Consider the following 18288-nt stretch of genomic DNA (forward strand, 5'->3'; position numbering starts at 1 on the left):
GATTCAAACCTACTACCTCCTAAATAAAGGATAGGAACCATAGCTTGGGGTAAGTTTTGGTAAATTAATCTTTCTTTCTTTTGTGAATTACATGCAAGGGCTTTTAAATAAATGGATAAATTAAACTACCTTCCAACGTTATTATATAAAAGATCATGAAATCAGTAGGTCCCACATGTAGTGATGTGAAAAATATATAACCACTAGTAAATAATTAATTTTTTAATCTAAAAAAAATAAAAAGTATCTGATTTTGTCTCATGTGAATTGCACGCCCCAATGCTAATTTATAAAGCTAATTTTATAGGTGCATAATCACAGAAAATTATATCCTACATCGTGTCCATCAATATGGCCATGCATTGCATCAATAAACATGCCTACTTTCTTTGGGCCAATTACCATGATGAGTACATCATGAATAGTTTTATGAAAACAAAACGAGATAATTAGCATACTAAAAGATCATATAGTGCATGTAATATAGGATATAGTTTCTTCGTAATCATGATCGCTTTCTCTTCTAAAGTTTCATATATTGTAAAATTTAAGCAAAATGCTGGTGTGCCATTATATGACCGTATGTAGGAAGTGAGTGGCATTATTTTTTTCATCATTTGTGCATATATATCTTGGAGTACGGATTATTTACAATGCATGCGTAGCACCATAGAATGTGGTATGTTTGTGGATGGCGATGATCACAAAATAGACGGTTATGAAACAATATGTTCGTGTAAGGCCATCCATCCTATAATGGATATCATCCATGGGTGTACCGCATTTTATGATGCGTGGGACCCTTAAGGTGTTTGCTTCTCTTCTCAAATAAATACATCTCATTCTTTAGCAATTATAGACAAAGAAAAGTATGCCACAAGAAAAGGTTTTACTATCCTTACCAATTCGCATTAGACTGACAACACTGATCCAAGTAACTTCTAGTGAGAGACATTATGAGAGCCAAGGATACTTTCTCTCCCTCCACATGCATCTCACGTGCCTTGGCATTCTGCTCGCATCCTCCAACTGCCAAAGTTCCAACCAATGCCTTCATCTCCATGTCCTCCTCCAATTGGAAGCCAGACGAAGGAGGAGGGTCTTTTCATTCTCTCTCTCTCTCTCAATCCCCAAATGGATACTTACCGGAATAAGAAGTCACACATCTCTCTCCCTTCCATCCGTTACCAATCCTTCCTTTCCTTCTCACTCTCTCTCTCTTTTGTTTTTTGCTTTGTTTAGGCCATCAGTAGTGGCTCGTTGCTGGTTCTTCTTCTCGCCTCTCTCTTTTCTCTCCTCTCCTCTCCTCTAGTTCTCCCAATGGGCAACCCCATGGACTTCTACTTTAAGGTGCTGGAAATCCCCAAGGACTCCTCCCCCCAAGAAATCCGCGCCGCCTACAGAGCCCTCATCAAGAAGTGGCACCCCGACAAGCACCCCGCTTCCTCCAAGCCCCAAGCCGAGGCCAAGTTCAAAGCCATCACCCAAGCCTATGAGGTTCTCCTTCCCATAATTTCCCATTCCCCGCTATTTTATCTCTAATGCTTAAAGTTTTATCCTTTTGTTGTTTTCGTTGTTGTTGCTGTTGTTTTTGTTCGTCGACCTTCCTCTTCTGAGTGTATTTCTCTCAATTAACACCATCCTATTCCACCAATTTGGTCTGACAAGCTTAAAAATCTCATCTTTTCTTCTTCCCCTTCTTCTTCTTGCTGATGTTGATGATGCAGAACCTCAACATTACCTGAAAATCCTGGAATTCTTTTTTTTTATTGGAGATTTTGATGTTACAGGCCCTCCTCTTCTTGTTTTATGTCTCTTAACCTCGTCCCATTACCTCAATTGTATTAAAAAGAGCTTAAAATTCTCTTCTCTAGATGTTGTTCTTGTTGTTATAGGTCCTGTTCTTCTCATTTTATCTCTCTTAATCCCATCCCATCACCTGAATCTAGTCCAACAACGTAAAAATCTCTTCTTTTGGTGCTGTTCTTGTTGTTATAAGCCCGTCTTATTATATCTCTCTCAGCTCTGTCCCATTCCTAAATTTTATCTCACACAAGCTTAAAGATCTGTTTTTTTCTTTCTTTTCCTTTTTGTTGTTTCTATAGGCTCTTAATGTTCAGGAGGACAGCAGAGCCATGTTTGGGTTCTGCAACGCCGTCGGGGGCGGCGGCGCGGGAGGGGGGTCGAACAGTGGCTGGGAAGCGGCGAGACCGTCGCCGCTGCGGAGGCAACGGAGCCAGGAGTTATTCCCTCAGAGCGGCTCAGGGAGGGATTCCAAGGACATGCACTACTCCATGGGCGCCAGCAGCCCAGTGGGGAGGCCGACGTTCTCGGTGCCGGCTTGCCGTAAGCCCCCGCCGGTGGAGCACAAGCTCGAGTGCACGCTCGAGGAGCTCTTCCGTGGCTGCAAGAAGGAGGTCACGTTCACCAGGGACGTTGTCACCAAGAACGGGTATATGTCCTGTTTCTTCTCCCCCTTCTTCTCTCATAATTTTTGCTGGTATTTAATTATTTCTTGTTGGAGATTCTGCAACTCTTTATCTCAAAAAAATTCTGTAACTCCTCGAATCTACCGCAAGAAGAGTGTTTTTTTTCAGGAAAGAAGAAAAAAGAAGAAGAAGAAGCTGCAATCTTCTTTGAAAAGTGATGCCTTTATTCCAAAAAAAAAAAAATTATTATCTATTTATTTATTTATATTTACTATTTATATTTTTATTTTATTCTTGCGAGGGGATGGTTGTTGGAGGCAATTGCTTTGCTATAGTTGGTGATTCTTCCATTCATCCTACCACGGAAAGAGATGGAAAGTTACAATTTTGTCCCCAAAAAAAGCAGGAGGTTTAGTTGCTGTTGCTTTCTTTTTTAAAAAATTATGGAATTAAATTATAAGGATGGATTGAGGACATCATTGAATTCCCTTTCAGAAGGAAGAGTTTGAACTGGTAGTTTTATTGCCTAGGTTGATCCCAACCAACCAGATTATTATCTGAAATATTATACTATATGAGAAGGATGGGCACTTACTTTTTGAAACTTTTTTCTTACATTAACCAAGTAAGCAGAGTTATCTTATCTTTACGTTCTAACATTTATAAAAATGTTTCAAAAAAAAAAAAAAGACATGTATGAAAAATGGTTATTCATGAAGTCAACAGAAAGACTTGTTGAGGCGCTATATGAAGGTATTGGTATGCTTGGTAAATATGTCACAAAGGAATAGCTTTGCTCCAATGAAATTAATTATAGTTGCATATGATTTGAATCTACCTGAAAACAGAGCAAAATGTTCAGCTTAGCTATTTGTAGATGGAGACATTGCAAGAAGAAGAGGTCCTCTGATAAATGACTTTTGGAGTGTTTACATCATTTCTCTTAGCTCACTCGGAATTTGTTCTGATGGGGACATATTGGGGAACTTAATCTCATTCAGTGACAAAATACATGTATTCAGGGTGCAAGTAGAAATATCCCAGACATTGCCAATTGCTAGATATGCCATTGCTTATGTAAACATGAACTTAAATAATTAGGGTTATCCTATTAATATTTCATACAAGCTTAATTGTTACTGGTTTCAATTATAGGTCAACTAAATTGATACTACCTCCTCTTTAGTTCCCATCCAGACCAAGTCTACTTGGACCTTTTTTGCTGCGTCTGTCAGAGTCTCCGTCATCCGTTCACGTACCTGCGACCTATCTAGGTGGCACCATCCTCTAACATCGACTATCTACTTTGTAATCCTAAAAATGATATCAATTTAATATGACTGATGTGAAGCTGAAGGAGTCTAGCTTCTAATCTCTCTTTAAAGAAAAGGTTAAAGCTTAAATATGATGATGGGGATTGGAGCAGAGTTTTCTTGATTAAAAAGAGGATGTTTTCTGTGATAATATATTTACAAGCATCAAGTTAGTTTATGTCTGTGCTCTGGCTTATCCATTAAATGGTCCTTTGAGCAATAGTATTGGATCTATGGACACGTGAAGGTGGAAGCCACAGACAGCACTATTTTGTGCGGTGCATCATTTCTCTTTACTACTACATGAAATTCTGAGATAATTTGAGATCTGTGTGAATTTTATTCCCTGTATTATTTGAAGTTCTGATATAATATGTTGCTTTGGAACGGTCCTACCACAATATTGTGATGACATCAATATGACTATCTTAAACTATAAGAAAAGAACTTGGCCTAAAGCTTTGTATTCTTTCATTTTGGTAGGTTAATTGTTCATCAGGAGGAGAGACACACAATTAAGGTGAAGCCAGGATGGAAGAAAGGGACCAAAATCACATTTGAAGGGATGGGGGACCAGCGACAAGGATGCGTCCCTGCCGATGTTGTCATCTTGATATCAGAGAGGAAGCACCCCATTTTCAAGAGAGTAGGTAATGACTTGGTGCTCAAAGTAGAGGTCCCCTTGGTGAACGCCCTCACTGGTTGGACCTTCTCTTTTCCACTCTTGAGTGGAGAGAAGATGAGCTGTTCCTTCCATGATGAGATAATCTATCCAGGATATGAGAAAGTCATTAAAGGCCAAGGCATGCCTCTTGTGCATGAGAAGGGGATCAGAGGGGATTTGCGAATAAAATTCCACATCATCTTCCCCATGAAACTAAGCAACGAGCAGCGCTCGAGCATTGGGGAGCTTCTGAATGATTGCACTTGATAATCACTAGTTCTGTTCTTTCCCCTATCTTCTATCAATGTTGATATCCATGTACATATATAGATGTTTGTTTATATGTAGTCATCCATGTACATAAATAAAGTATGAGTGGGTGATTATTCTATTAGTTGTCAGTGAGAACTGTTTCCATGGTAATAGATTTAGAAGTGGCCTTACTCAATGTTTATACTAAGAGAAATCTTTGAGAAGTTTCTTACCATGTGGTATTTTATGTTGAGAAACCAATAGGCAGAAGAGTTAGGTGTTGCATGGCTTATTTTCTGTTCCTTTTTGAACTTGCTGGGGCCAGGCACCAACCAGTCTTGTCTGTATGTTGCAGGAATATGTGAGTGCTTTTTTAACACGCCTTTTAATTTGATGCTTTCCCCATTTAGTGAACATTACTTCTATGACCATGTCTTGCTCCAAGCTCTCATGGGAGGAATGTGTTCTATTCCTTTGCCCTTTGCCTACTATTCCTGGCCAGAACATCTGCTGTTCTCTGTAGAAAAATTATATCCCTATTCTTTTATAGTTTTTGGTTTTTTTTGGTAAAAGGAGGAATAGCTGTATTACTTGAAAGATAACAAAAGTTTACAGGACACTGTAGACTGAAATGAGAAGTAGGGCCTGCATGCAGAAGAACATATACGGTAGTTAGTCATGGAAACAAATAAGCTATATTTACACCAAACACCCACCAAAAATAGAGCAAGCAGAGTAGTAGTATTAAGCATCTAGTTCAGGTTTGGATTGTATCTTTTATATGAAAAATATGATTAATATTTTTTTTTTTCAAAATCAACCATTAGATCGCATCTTGCATGGATTTCAAAGCCTTCTAATCTTTTTTTGTCTACACATAAAATGGATATTATACAATCCAATGACCGACATCATAAAAAAAGAAGAGATCATTTTTTCACGTGAAAGACCGAACCAAAACCCATCCTAAACCATAAGATCTATGATGAGTGGAGAAACAATAAAGCAACATCTAAAAGAACAGCAGAAATCCCTGAGCTAGTGTTGGATTCAAGAGATAGAGGTTGATCAAGATGTGCAGATCTATAAAGTAACTTCTGCATGGACTATAAAGTGGAAACCATTGTGTGCAGTGGAGATATGAAATACAGAAGAGCTCTTCAAATACAAATATTAGTCCTCTGCACATGAACCATGAATGAAAGCATCCAAATCTAAATACTTTTCTGTATCTTGGTCTTCTTTTATAGGCGGAAGGTGAAAACTTTAAGAATTCCAAAAAGCATTGAAGATGGTAGCTGGTTTACCATACTGACAAATTCTTTTGCGGGGTGCAACTATGATTTGAACCCATGGACCTCTTAGAAGAAACCAAGATCTTCTGTGGTGTACGGATTGCACTGTTTAGTATTGTGCAATGTCTGATGACTGCCATTAATAGATAGATGGCTATCAACTGTAATTCAGTGTGCGTGACACATAAGGCTGTTTCATTAGATAGCCATCCATATCTGTAGAGTAGCCATCAAATGCTGCACGGCATTTTGTACTGCAATCCTCGCACCATAAAAAATCGTGCTTCGACTACTATTCCATCAGAAAAAGAACCTACGGACCTCATCTACTAAGAGACGAAAAGAAAAAAGATTAAAAAAAGGTAAAAGAGGGTCTAAAAGACATCTTTCAATGGACTGATGATTGAGATATCAGACCATTCAAACAATGCTAAGATACTTTTTATAAAAACCAATATATAACCTTCATAGAGTGCTATCACAAAATTTGCTATATTAACATTATCGCACCATATCCCCGAGCCTACTACAAAGCACATTAGGCTTAGGCTTTATGTGCCACCAGTTGGCTCACATAATGCTAGACCCAACCATCATAAGCAACAGTAACAAATATTATTATCATTTTTTTTGGTAAAAGTTAGGCTTGCTTTTATCAGGAAAAAAATTTTTTATTTATTTTTTGATTATTAAAAAATAATTTATTCTAGAATGACTTATATTTGATTGGATATCTACTTTTCAAAGAAAAACTGTGTAAGATATTTATTATACTCGAAAAAATTTTATCTTGTTCTACACATTACTATTATTTGTAAATAAAAAATTATGATGGTTAAGGATATTTTTGGCCATAGATCGTGGTAGAAGAGGGTTTGAGACATAATGAGAAATAATATTTATGTCAGCTATAGATCTTTTGATGATTTAAAAATATTTTTTTGAAAAAAAAAATCTTCAATTTCTATCCTATGGAAACTCTGCAAATCCATGTATAACATAAATTTTCTATCTTATAAAATACACCTTTTTCTAATCTTCATTTCATTTAAAAATCCAATCAAACAAAAGGGAGTTTTTCTACCTTTTATTGACTGTATCTTCCTCCCTCCACTTTTGGTGAACCAAGTGAGACCTAAGGATAACCTCCTGCAACTGTCAAGTTCCCGGGAAGAAAGCTCTAAATATTTAGAAGATTATGTATATTTATTTAATTTCATCATTATAATATAATGAAAATTGACTACATGTTTATGAATATATTCTATTATAATCAGGTACTTGTAGTGAATGATTTATGGATAACACATTACCAAAAAAAAATATTAACTATTCTCAGAATTTAAACATTTTTGTAAGATAATGACATCAGAAGATACTAGGTCAAGTTACAGCTGGACAGGAAGACTCTTGGGTATTAAATTACTAGAAGTTCCTTCATTTATTATGTTGGTTATGTAGAGTGGCAATTTCTAGGACTGCAAATGGATCAAAGACAGATCAGGAATCGATAAATCCATATGGAATTAAATGGATATTAAAATTAATTGTACTATTAATCTATATTTATTCTAAAGGGTTACAAATATAAGTCATATATTAGTTATATCTATTTTTTAGTTTCTTTTTAAATATGGAGATAAATCGATCATTACAAAAAAAAAAAATATTTTTGCAATGGAATTATTTGCGACGCAAATAATTTTTGTCGATAATAACAGTATTTACGATGAAAAATTATATTTAATATAAATAATAAAATATTTACGATGAAGATATTTTTTCATTGCAAATAGTTTCCTATTAGCGACGGAAAAAAAATTCATCGTAAATACGAATTATTTACAATGAATATTTTCATCATAAATAATACATCATTTATTTTAACTTTAAATTTCTAAATATTTATGATGAAAATATTTTTATCGTAAATAATTTTAGTATTTACGATGAAAAATATTTTTTCATCGGTAATAAACTTATTTCCAACGAAAATATTTCGTCGTCAATATTTAAAAAAAAATAAAAAATTTTAAAAATTTTAAAATTATAGATTACTTACGATGAAAATATTTCATCATAAATAATTGAGTATTTGCGATCAAAAATAATTTTCATCATAAATACTCTATTATTTATGATAAAAATATTTTCATCATCAATATTTTGAAAAAAATAATAAATTTAAAAATTATAGATTATTTATGATAAAAATATTTTATTGTAAATAATTTAGTATTTATGATCAAAATTATTTCTATCATAAATACTTGATTATTTATAACAAAAATATTTTCATCGTCAATATATCAAAAAAATAAAAAATTTAAAAATTATATATTATTTATGATAAAAATATTTTATCATAAATAATCGAGTATTTATGATCAAAAATAATTTTTGTCATAAATACTTGATTATTTACGATGAAAATATTTTCATCGTCAATATTTGAAAAAAAATAAAAAATTTAAAAAATATAAAAATTATAAATTATTTATGATAAAAATATTTCATCATAAATAATCGAGTATTTACGATCAAAAATAATTTTTATTGTAAATACTCGATTATTTACGATGAAAATATTTTCATCCTCAATATTTTGAAAAAAAATCTAGAATTTAAAAAATTTAAAAATTTCAAATTATTTGTGATAAAAATATTCCATCATAAATAATCGAGTATTTATGACTAAAAATTATTTCCATCATACATACTCGATTATTTATGAAGAAAATATTTTCATCATCAATATTTCAAAAAAATAAGAAATTTAAAAAATTTAAAAATTATATATTATTTGTGATAAAAATATTTCATCGTAAATAATCAAGTATTTGTGATCAAAAATAATTTCATCGTAAATACTCAATTATTTACAATAAAAATATTTTTATCATCAATATTTTAAAAAAATAAAAAATTTAAAAATTATAGATTATTTACGATAAAAATACTGTATTATAAATAATTTAGTATTTGAGATCAAAAATTATTTTCATCGTAAATACTCAATTATTTACGATGAAAATATTTTCATCATCAATATTTTGTAAAAAATAAAAAATTTAAAAATTTAAAAATTACAGATTATTTGTGATGAAACTATTTCATCATAAATAATCAAGTATTTATGATCAAAAATAATTTATGTCATAAATACTTGATTATTTATGATGAAAATATTTTCATCATAAATATTTTAAAAAAATAAAAAATTTAAAAAAATTAAAAATTATAGATTATTTGCGACCAAAATATTCTATCATAAACAATCAAAAATTTATAATTAAAAATAATTTTCATCATAAATACTCGATTGTTTACAATGAAAATATTTTAATCATCAATATTTTAAAAAAATTAAAAATTTAAAAATTATAGATTATTTATGATAAAAATATTTTATTGTAAATAATTAAGTATTTATGATCAAAAATTATTTTCATCATAAATACTCAATTATTTATGATGAAATATTTTCATCGCCAATATTTTAAAAAATTAAAAAATTTATAAATTATAAATTATTTATGATAAAGATATTCTATCATAAATATTTGAGTATTTATAGTCAAAAATGATTTTCATTGTAAATACTCGATTATTTATGATAAAAATATCTTCATCACCAATATTTTGAAAAAAATTAAAAAATTTAAAAATTACAGATTATTTATGATAAAAATATTTAATCATAAATATTGAGTATTTATGATTAAAAATTATTTTCATCATAAATACTCGATTATTTAAGATAAAAATATTTTCATCATCAATATTTAAAAAAATCAATAATTTAAAAAAAATCAAAGGTTGCTTATTATGTGTGAAAATAATTTCATCGTAAATAATAATTATTTATGATAAAATTATTATTTTCATCATAAATACTCAATTATTCATGACAAAAATATTTTCATTATAAATACTTAAAAAATCAAAAATTAAAAAAAATAAAACTTATTATTTGCGATAAAATTTTTTGTTGTAAATAATGTTATTTACAATAAAAATTTTATTTTCATCATAAATACTTTTATTTATGATGAAAATATTTTCATCATTAATATATAAAAAAATTAATATTTTATAAAAATTATAAAATATAAATTCCTTATTTTGTATGAGATAACTGCATTTATTTTTTGTAGCATCTGTATCTATCTTTTATCCTTTTATATGGTAAAGCAGCAAATGTGAGTTATGATCCAAACCAAACTTTTTATATGAAAAAATCATATGAAAGTAGGTGATATTTGTGAATTAGAATAAATAGATCCTTTTGAATGAAATGAGCTATATATTTATTTGCGATGTAAAATTCATCTGTTCATCGCTGTTACTGTTACTAATGATATTAATGAATCTTTCTGTAGAGTGTCTGTCTTAAGCTGTATGAAAAGAGCCTCCACGATCGCTTCTCGCATCGATTGACGCTCAAATATATCTCTGTAGAAATTTCAATCATGAGAAGACAAACAATACAAGCACTCATCTTCCTAGCAATGTAAAGCATAAATATGAGCTTGTGCTTTATAATACAACTTACACTACCTGTTGGTTTGCTTGAATTCTAGTTAATTGCTATATCTTAGATGCTCGCACAATGCCGTGATATTCTCATATTCTGACTTTCAAAATGAAGACTCTAAGAAGAAGACGAGCTCGTTGGAGATCGAAAATCTCAAAGCTATCGATTTTTCATAATGCCCATTCCATTGCAGAAGTCGAAGAGCTGTTCTTATAGCAATTATTAGCGACACAAATTAAATTTTTCATCGAAATTATATTTTTTATGTACGTAATTTTTTTAAAAAAATTATAAATTAACTATTTATATAAATTTTTTTGATTAATAAAAAATTAATTTTTTTTGATGAATTTTTTTTAAAAAAATTTTTAGATCAAAAATTTTTTATATTAAAGAAAATTAATTTTATTTTTTATCACAAATTTTTTTTAATATCATTTTTTGTTGTTAAATTTTTGGATGAAAAATTTTCTTGATGAAAAAAAATTAAAATTAATTTTTTATAAAATTATTATTGGAAAGATATTTAATTATTAGCGACGTAAAATAAATTTACGTCGTAAATACTCTTTAAATTTTGACAAAAAAAATTAGCGAGGAAATTAATTATTGATGATAAAAATTGAATTTACGTTGCCAATAAGCTTATTAACGATGAAATTTTATATTTTCATCATCAATAAATTTTTTTTTTGAAATTTTTTTAGGGAAAAAAATTTTTAGTGAAAATTTTTTTTGGCAAGAATTATTGGCAACGAAAACTAAATTTTCGTTGCTAATAATCTATTAATGACTAAATTTTTTTTCATCGTAAATAATTTTTTTAAGATGAAAAAAATTTTCTAATGGAGATTTTTTTTGGTAAAAATTATTGGTGATGAATTTTAAATTTTTGTTGCTAATAAATTTATTAACGATAAATTTTTTTATTTTATCATCAATAAATTTTTTTTGGGTGAAAAATTTTTTTTAGTGAGAATTATTTTTTTGGTGGAAATTATTGACGACGAAAATCAAATTTTCATTGCTAATAATATTATTAACGATGAATTTTTTTTTATATCGTAAATTTTTTTTTTGACGAAAATTTTTTTTAGTAGAAAAATTTTTTTTGACAGAAATTATTAGCGATGAAAATAATTTTTCATCGCTAATAATATTATTAACGTTGAAAATTTTTATCGTTAATAGTTCTGCATTCAATACACATCAACTCGACGTCTTTTCGTGCGAGATCCTCTTTCTCCCTCCCCTCTCTCTTCTCCTCTCTCCCTCTCCCTCTCTCTCTCCATGCTCTCCCCCCTCTTCCCGTCGGCGAGCTCGTCTCCATCGTTGCTGCCGTCGTTCGCCGTCTGCACCGCTGTTGCCATTGTCATCCGTCGGAGGTAAGGTTCTTCCAACCCTTTTTTTGTGTTGATCAGGCCACCGGGGGGCAAAGGGGGTTGCAGGGGGGGGGTCGTGGGCGGCCAACGGCACCATGAGGCCGGAAAGGGGGTCGGTCGGTAGAGACAGGGTCGAAGGGCGGCCAAGGGCGAAACGGGGGCGGGAATGGTCTCGAGGGGCGGCCGGGGGCGAGACGGGGGTGGGGAGGTTGCCGTGGGCAGCGCCACGGGGTCGGAGAGGGGGTCAGCCGGCGGAGACAGGGTCGAGGGGTGGTCGGGGGAGAAATGGGGGCGGGGATGGGGTCGGGAGGGTCGTGGGCGAGATGGGGGCAGAGAGGTGGCCGTGGGCAGCCGGCAGCGCCACGAGGTCGGGGATGGGGTCAGCCGGTGGAGACGGGGTCCGAGGGTGGCCAGGGGCAAAACAGAGCAGGGATGGGCTCGGCCGCGACATGGCGACACCACGGGGCCGCGGAGTGGGTGACGGTGGAGAGGTGGTCGGCCGGGGAGGGGTGGGTGACGGCAGGGAGGGAGGGAGGAAGGGAAGAGAGAAAGGAGGGGGAAAAATAAAAAAAAAAGAAAAAAAAGAAAAAAATAAAAAAATAAAATATTAAATAAATATTTTATTATTTAATTAATAAAAATTGAATCTGGATCACGATTCAAATTGGATCGAGTTTGGGATTCGAGTCGAGATTTTGATTCGGATTGGGATCCAGATTGGGATCCGATTAGGATCCGAGTTGGAATCTAGGTCGCGGGGGGTTGGAGAGGGTGGCAGCGTCGCAGGGGGGTGGCTCGTGAGGGATGGGTGACGATGACGGTGCCGCAGGAGCGGGCGTTGCGGGGGCCGAGTCTGAGCGACGTGAGGTGTGTGACGGCACCGGCACCATGGGAGCAGGGGCCGTGAGAGGCTGAGTCTGGAGTTCGTTTAGGAAAAAAATATTTTTAGGTAAAAAATATTTTTTAAAAATATAAAAAAATATTTATTATTTTTAGGTAAAAAATATTTTAAAAAAATAAAAAATCATCGGATCCTCGAGATTAGGTTTACACATATGTTGATTATTATGATTCGGAGGAGGATCTACATGTCGAGAAAGATATGAATATTGATGCGTAGATCTATATTCTTTAATTTTTAGGATCGTATGATAGACATCAGATCTCAGCTTATCCCTGAGAGTTCGACCGCACCCACAGATGATGAGATCTGTGATCAGATACTTGGTACGAGATCCTGTTATATTAGAGATTTAGAGCATAGGATCACTGCTCTCTCATCCTCATGCTCATTCAGGACTGACATCCATGCTGTCTGCGATGCTCGACTGACAGAGGTGTAAAGGCAGGCTGAGCAGCGAGCTGATGAGTTGACTGCACGCATCAATGAGTATCAGCGACTCCAGATCCAGATGATAGAGTGGATGGCACAGATGGAGCAGATGATGCAGCTGATGAGACAGCAGTAGGCCGGTCCGAGCTCATCCGAGTGCTCTCCTTCCCCAGCTCGTTCTCCTTCTACAGATGCCGATACTTGACGGCCTATTTGTGTAGCTTTTTATTTTTATTTTAGACCTCTTATAATTTTAATTTAATATAATAAAATAAAAAATTTTATTTATGAATTTATTATTTTAATTTATTATTTTTAATTTATAAAAAATATTATAAATATAAATTAAATATATATATTTATAAATTATTTTTAAAAAATATCTATAAATTATTAGCAATGAAATTATTTTTGATGAAATATTAGTCACAAAAAATATATTAGCAATGAAAAATTGATTGTAAATAAATTTTTTAAATAAATTTTAAAAGTATTAAAATTTTATATTAAATTAATAGGGATGAAAATATTTTTATCGTAAATAATTAAAAATTTATTACTAACAAAAATTTACATCAAAAATTGAAATATTTGCAACATAAAATTTACGTCACTAATATTTTTTTAATTTAATTTTTATAAAATTTTTTAATTAAATTAATAGTAATGAAAATATTTTCATCGTAAATAATGATATTTGTGATGAAAAATTTACGTCGCTAATATTTTTTTAAATTTAATTTTTATAAAAATTTTTAATTAAATTAATAGCGATAAAAATATTTTCATCATAAATAACCATATTTGTGACGAAAAATTTATGTCACTAATTTTTTTTAAATTTAATTTTTATAAAAAAATTTATTTAAATTAATAACGATAAAAATATTTTCATCATTATTAATTTAATATTTATTAGCGATAAAAATTTAAGTCAAAAATTGAGATATTTACAATGAAAAATTTATGTCGCTAATACTTTTTTAAATTTGATTTTTTATAAAAATTTTTAATTAAATTAATAGCGATGAATATAATTCATCGTAAATAATTAGTTTCATCATAAATTATCTTTTTTTATGACTAAAATTTTGTATTGTAAATAGTTTTTTAAAAAAATAATTTTTTTAACGACAAAAAATTTTCATCGGTAATATTGATTATTTGCGATCATTTTTTTTTCCATCGTAAAAAATTATCGATGATGGTATTATTTGTGACTAAATATTAGTGATAAAAATTTTATCACTAATAACTATTAGTGATAAAAATTAATTATTAGTGATAAATTTTTTTTATCATTAATATCTTATTTTGTTGTAGTTGATGTTCTTTTAAATATAAATCAAATTCTGAACAAAATTTACCAATGAGAATTGATATCAATGGCATGGTCACAAAGAAAAATAATGGAATTAATTATCCCAGTTGCACGTTATGCATAAGTAACCATATGAGGATTTAAAGTTGGTTATAAAACTGGAACCAAGGCTCCAAGTTACAGTCTAACTGCTGAGTTACTGATTAGGTAGATCAAATTTACATTAAAATATATTTTTAAAAAATAAAAAATATTTAAAAAATCACATAGATCTATATATTCATATTATTTTTTTTTTTACAATATAAATATAAAATAATCATTATTGGAGGTAACATATTATCCAAACGAAAACATAAGCAATCAGAAAGCCTCCTGATTTTGGATCTTGTCGATCCAAGCTACCAGCTTTACCTTCCGACCGAATCTTCTCAAGTAGTGCAACCGAAAAACCTTCTGACTTTGACCACCGATCATAATCTCGGCCGGCAATCCCAGCCACTAGCACTAGAGAAACATCCCTGCTAACCACGCCATTAGCCGATCCAAAGTCCTCCAGCCGAACTCCGTCCGATTCAAGAATCTTACGTCTCTTTTCAAATTTGAAAAACTATAAGCTAGCTCCGAATCCCAAATCTCGCCGTGCATATTCGAACCGATCGGGATGGATCAAAAATATTATCCTCTAAACGGCCTTCATCTCTATTTTTAAATAGAGGCCTCAAAGGGACCCTGAAGATAGGTACATTCTATCTATTGCACACTCCTTCTCGTTCGTTTCAGAGATTTAATTTGAGCGTCAAAAGATCTCCATCGGAGCCAACTCTGACTAGGATTTATTTTGCTGATCTTGCTGTACTTGCAGATTCTACTTGACTCTAGCTACCCGATCAGAGTCAAAAATCTGCCGTAACAATCATGAATACCTAATATTTTAAAAAATTTATGAAATTTATGTATGATGTAGGAATATATAGACTTTGATATATTTAATAAGCATAAACAATAAAGTTTTGAAAGTCTCATAAAAAGTAAAATGTGATATGTTGATTTTTATTTTATGGAGGAAAAGGGATGTATTTCTTTAATGAAAAGAATCAGTTATTGAAATATGAAATATCACAAGATATGCACGTTACTTGATTTAATAACATCAATAAATTTTTAAATAAGTACAATAAATTATCATTATTAAGTATTACTAAGTGTTATTTTAGTTGTTGAGAAGTTCTAAACCAAACAACAAGAGGATTTCAATCCCATGGTTCAAGTGTTATCAACAGGATACAGCAATGGCTCACCCAACCTGTTTTTAGTTCTAAAATTTCTACCCAAATCGATTTGAACACAAAAACGGACATGGCCAAAGATTATCTAACTCATTTTCAGTTATAAAATTCATACTCGAATCCAATCCAAATCATATATAGAAATGAATAGGGTGTCTGAAAATATCATTTCTTTTAATGAATAATATGGTTATATTTATTATTAGCAAAACAAGCATTATATCATTTGACAATGGAGGGCATGTGAAATCCAACAGGTCCTAAATTCATAATTTTTTGATCGTTGGATTTTGTTTGTATGTGTCCACACGTAAAATAATGATGATAATGCCATCATTAAGCTATACATGAGTTGTTTATTCAAGAAGAAGTGAAAAAAGGATTTGGAGAGTAAAATATCAAGTTAAATAATCGGCGAGCCTAACTTCTCATTGTGAAATCTTCTGAATATCTTAGGCAATTCGTGCATGGTGCCCTAAAAAAGCACAGGCACCGTTTGGCTCTTTTCACAAGCCACCTAAGATTATCGTGATAAATTAATTATTTTTATTTTATTTTTATTTTTTTTTGGGGAGGGGTGGGTTGCATACTAGGGCATGCATCAGACGATGAATACACACATGAAATGTTAAAAATTTGGATTTAAACTAGATTAAACTAGTGGAGCCCACGTGTGAACAATATTGGACTGGATTTTCTACAGAAATCGAGATTATTAGCCAGTCCAGCCTATATTCTCGTAAGAGTAATTCTTTGTGCACCGCAGGAGGTATAGAAAATCCGATGTGGAGTGCACTATCTCGTCCGATTGATCCATATAGTCATCACTTTCTAACGCGTATTTAATGCCTGCAAATTGGTTGTTTCGTTTAAAAATTTTATATAACAAAAATATCTCTATCTTTTGAAAAAAATTATGATATTATATAGTGTAATATAGCACAAGATGTCATAATATGGCCTAAAATATTATAACATGAGGGAGATATTTTTTGTCTAACCATTTTTCAACACGCATTTAATGTCGATAGATCGGCTTTTTTGCTTGAAATTTTTGAATGATAAAAATATTCCTATTCTTTAAAAAAATTATCATATCCTGTGCATATTATAAATGTAAGATGTCATAATATAGATATAGAATGTCATAATTTTATCAAAAAGATAGGGATATTTTTGTCATACAAAATTTTTAAACGAAAAACTGACCTGCAAGCATTAAATGCGCATTGAAAAGTGATAACTATGTGGATCAATTGGACAAGACGATGTACTCTATGTCGGATTTTCTACACCGCTCGCGGTGCATAAAAAATTTCGTGTTCTCATAAAGGTGTGTCCTATTTTTTGTGTCTCATCGGGGGCTCTGTTGGCCCATAAGATTGTTGGGCTGGGACATATCTGATTAACATGGGCTTACTCCAACAGGCTACTTCATGAATGCAATAAGAAATTCAGTCGAATCTCACTTGATTTCCTGAATAATCCTAAACCTTTCTCTCTTATTTTTTTTTCCTGGAAAGAGACCCTAAAACTTTCTCTTAATAATATGAAAAGGTACGTTAGGACTACAAGTAAGAATCTATCCGTAGAAAATTTGAACCATCTAATTTGCTCTAATTCATATGAATTGTTGGTTCTTTTACCTGAATGAAACCCCAATGTGAGTGAGTGCGTGCACAATCACAAGCCATCTACCTCCCAAGCCTACGAGGCACCGCTTAGGGATGCTCACCTCACATCTCTTTTGCACCCATGGTTGAGACTACGATATTCGCATACAACTATTATGCTTCTTATCTTAAATTCAACTCTTTTACATTCTTAAATCACATACATTTAGATGTCCATATGAGGGGAAAAAGAATTCAAGTTTGCCTTAAGATATTGGATTATCGATGCTCAGATTGGACATCTCTTAGGAATCTTTGATGGAGCGCGACTCGGAGGTCCATTCATCTTATGCCATTGTTTGAAATGCTTGAGAGAGAGTTAGAGCGATGATTATTTCATTGCTTGTATCTCGATAGCCATGTGTCATGGACTCAAGATTCAAAAACTTAAGTTGGTTGGCTAATAAACTTATGTGACATCTCTTTGATTCATCAATACAGAACTATGACGATTTTCTTTATCCAATCTCATGACATTCTCATCATGATTTGGCTCTTCCTCGAAATGGGAGGTCACTTATGGCTTGTACCCTACTCGATTGTGTTATCCCTCAATGAAAGAGGCACATAGCTGATGAAGATAGTAATGCATAATGGGCACTTGAGACTAATTCATTGCCTAAAAACTCAAGCTATTGGGTGGAAGACTAGTCCAAGCTAATAAATGCACATGGCATTTCTTTGATTAGTCGATGTGGGAGTATGACACTTGGTCATCTTTTATCTGAGAGCTCATAAGGAGTTTGTTCATGCTCATTTGCTAATTTATATAATGGTTAATGTGAAAAATATAACTTTTT

General features: G+C 32.0%; 1 protein-coding gene across 1 annotated transcript; it reads left to right on the forward strand.

Moving 5' to 3' along the window:
• Positions 1 to 1030: 1030 nt before the first annotated feature.
• LOC105037130 (uncharacterized) lies at positions 1031 to 4807 on the forward strand. Its single transcript, XM_010912832.4, has 3 exons — positions 1031 to 1497; positions 2106 to 2452; positions 4226 to 4807. The coding sequence occupies exons 1-3, from the start codon at positions 1321 to 1323 to the stop codon at positions 4671 to 4673; spliced, it is 972 nt and encodes a 323-aa protein (XP_010911134.1). The 5' UTR covers positions 1031 to 1320; the 3' UTR covers positions 4674 to 4807.
• Positions 4808 to 18288: the final 13481 nt, after the last annotated feature.

Source organism: Elaeis guineensis, chromosome 1 (assembly GCF_000442705.2).
Source record: "Elaeis guineensis isolate ETL-2024a chromosome 1, EG11, whole genome shotgun sequence".
In the NCBI taxonomy this organism is placed as follows: Eukaryota; Viridiplantae; Streptophyta; class Magnoliopsida; order Arecales; family Arecaceae; genus Elaeis; species Elaeis guineensis.

Coding starts and splice junctions, on each gene's coding strand:
- LOC105037130 (XM_010912832.4), top strand. CDS start 1,321: ATGGGCAACCCCATGGACTTCTACTTTAAGGTGCTGGAAATCCCCAAG. Junction 1,498..2,105: donor CCATCACCCAAGCCTATGAG/GTTCTCCTTCCC, acceptor TTGTTTCTATAG/GCTCTTAATGTTCAGGAGGA. Junction 2,453..4,225: donor GACGTTGTCACCAAGAACGG/GTATATGTCCTG, acceptor TCATTTTGGTAG/GTTAATTGTTCATCAGGAGG.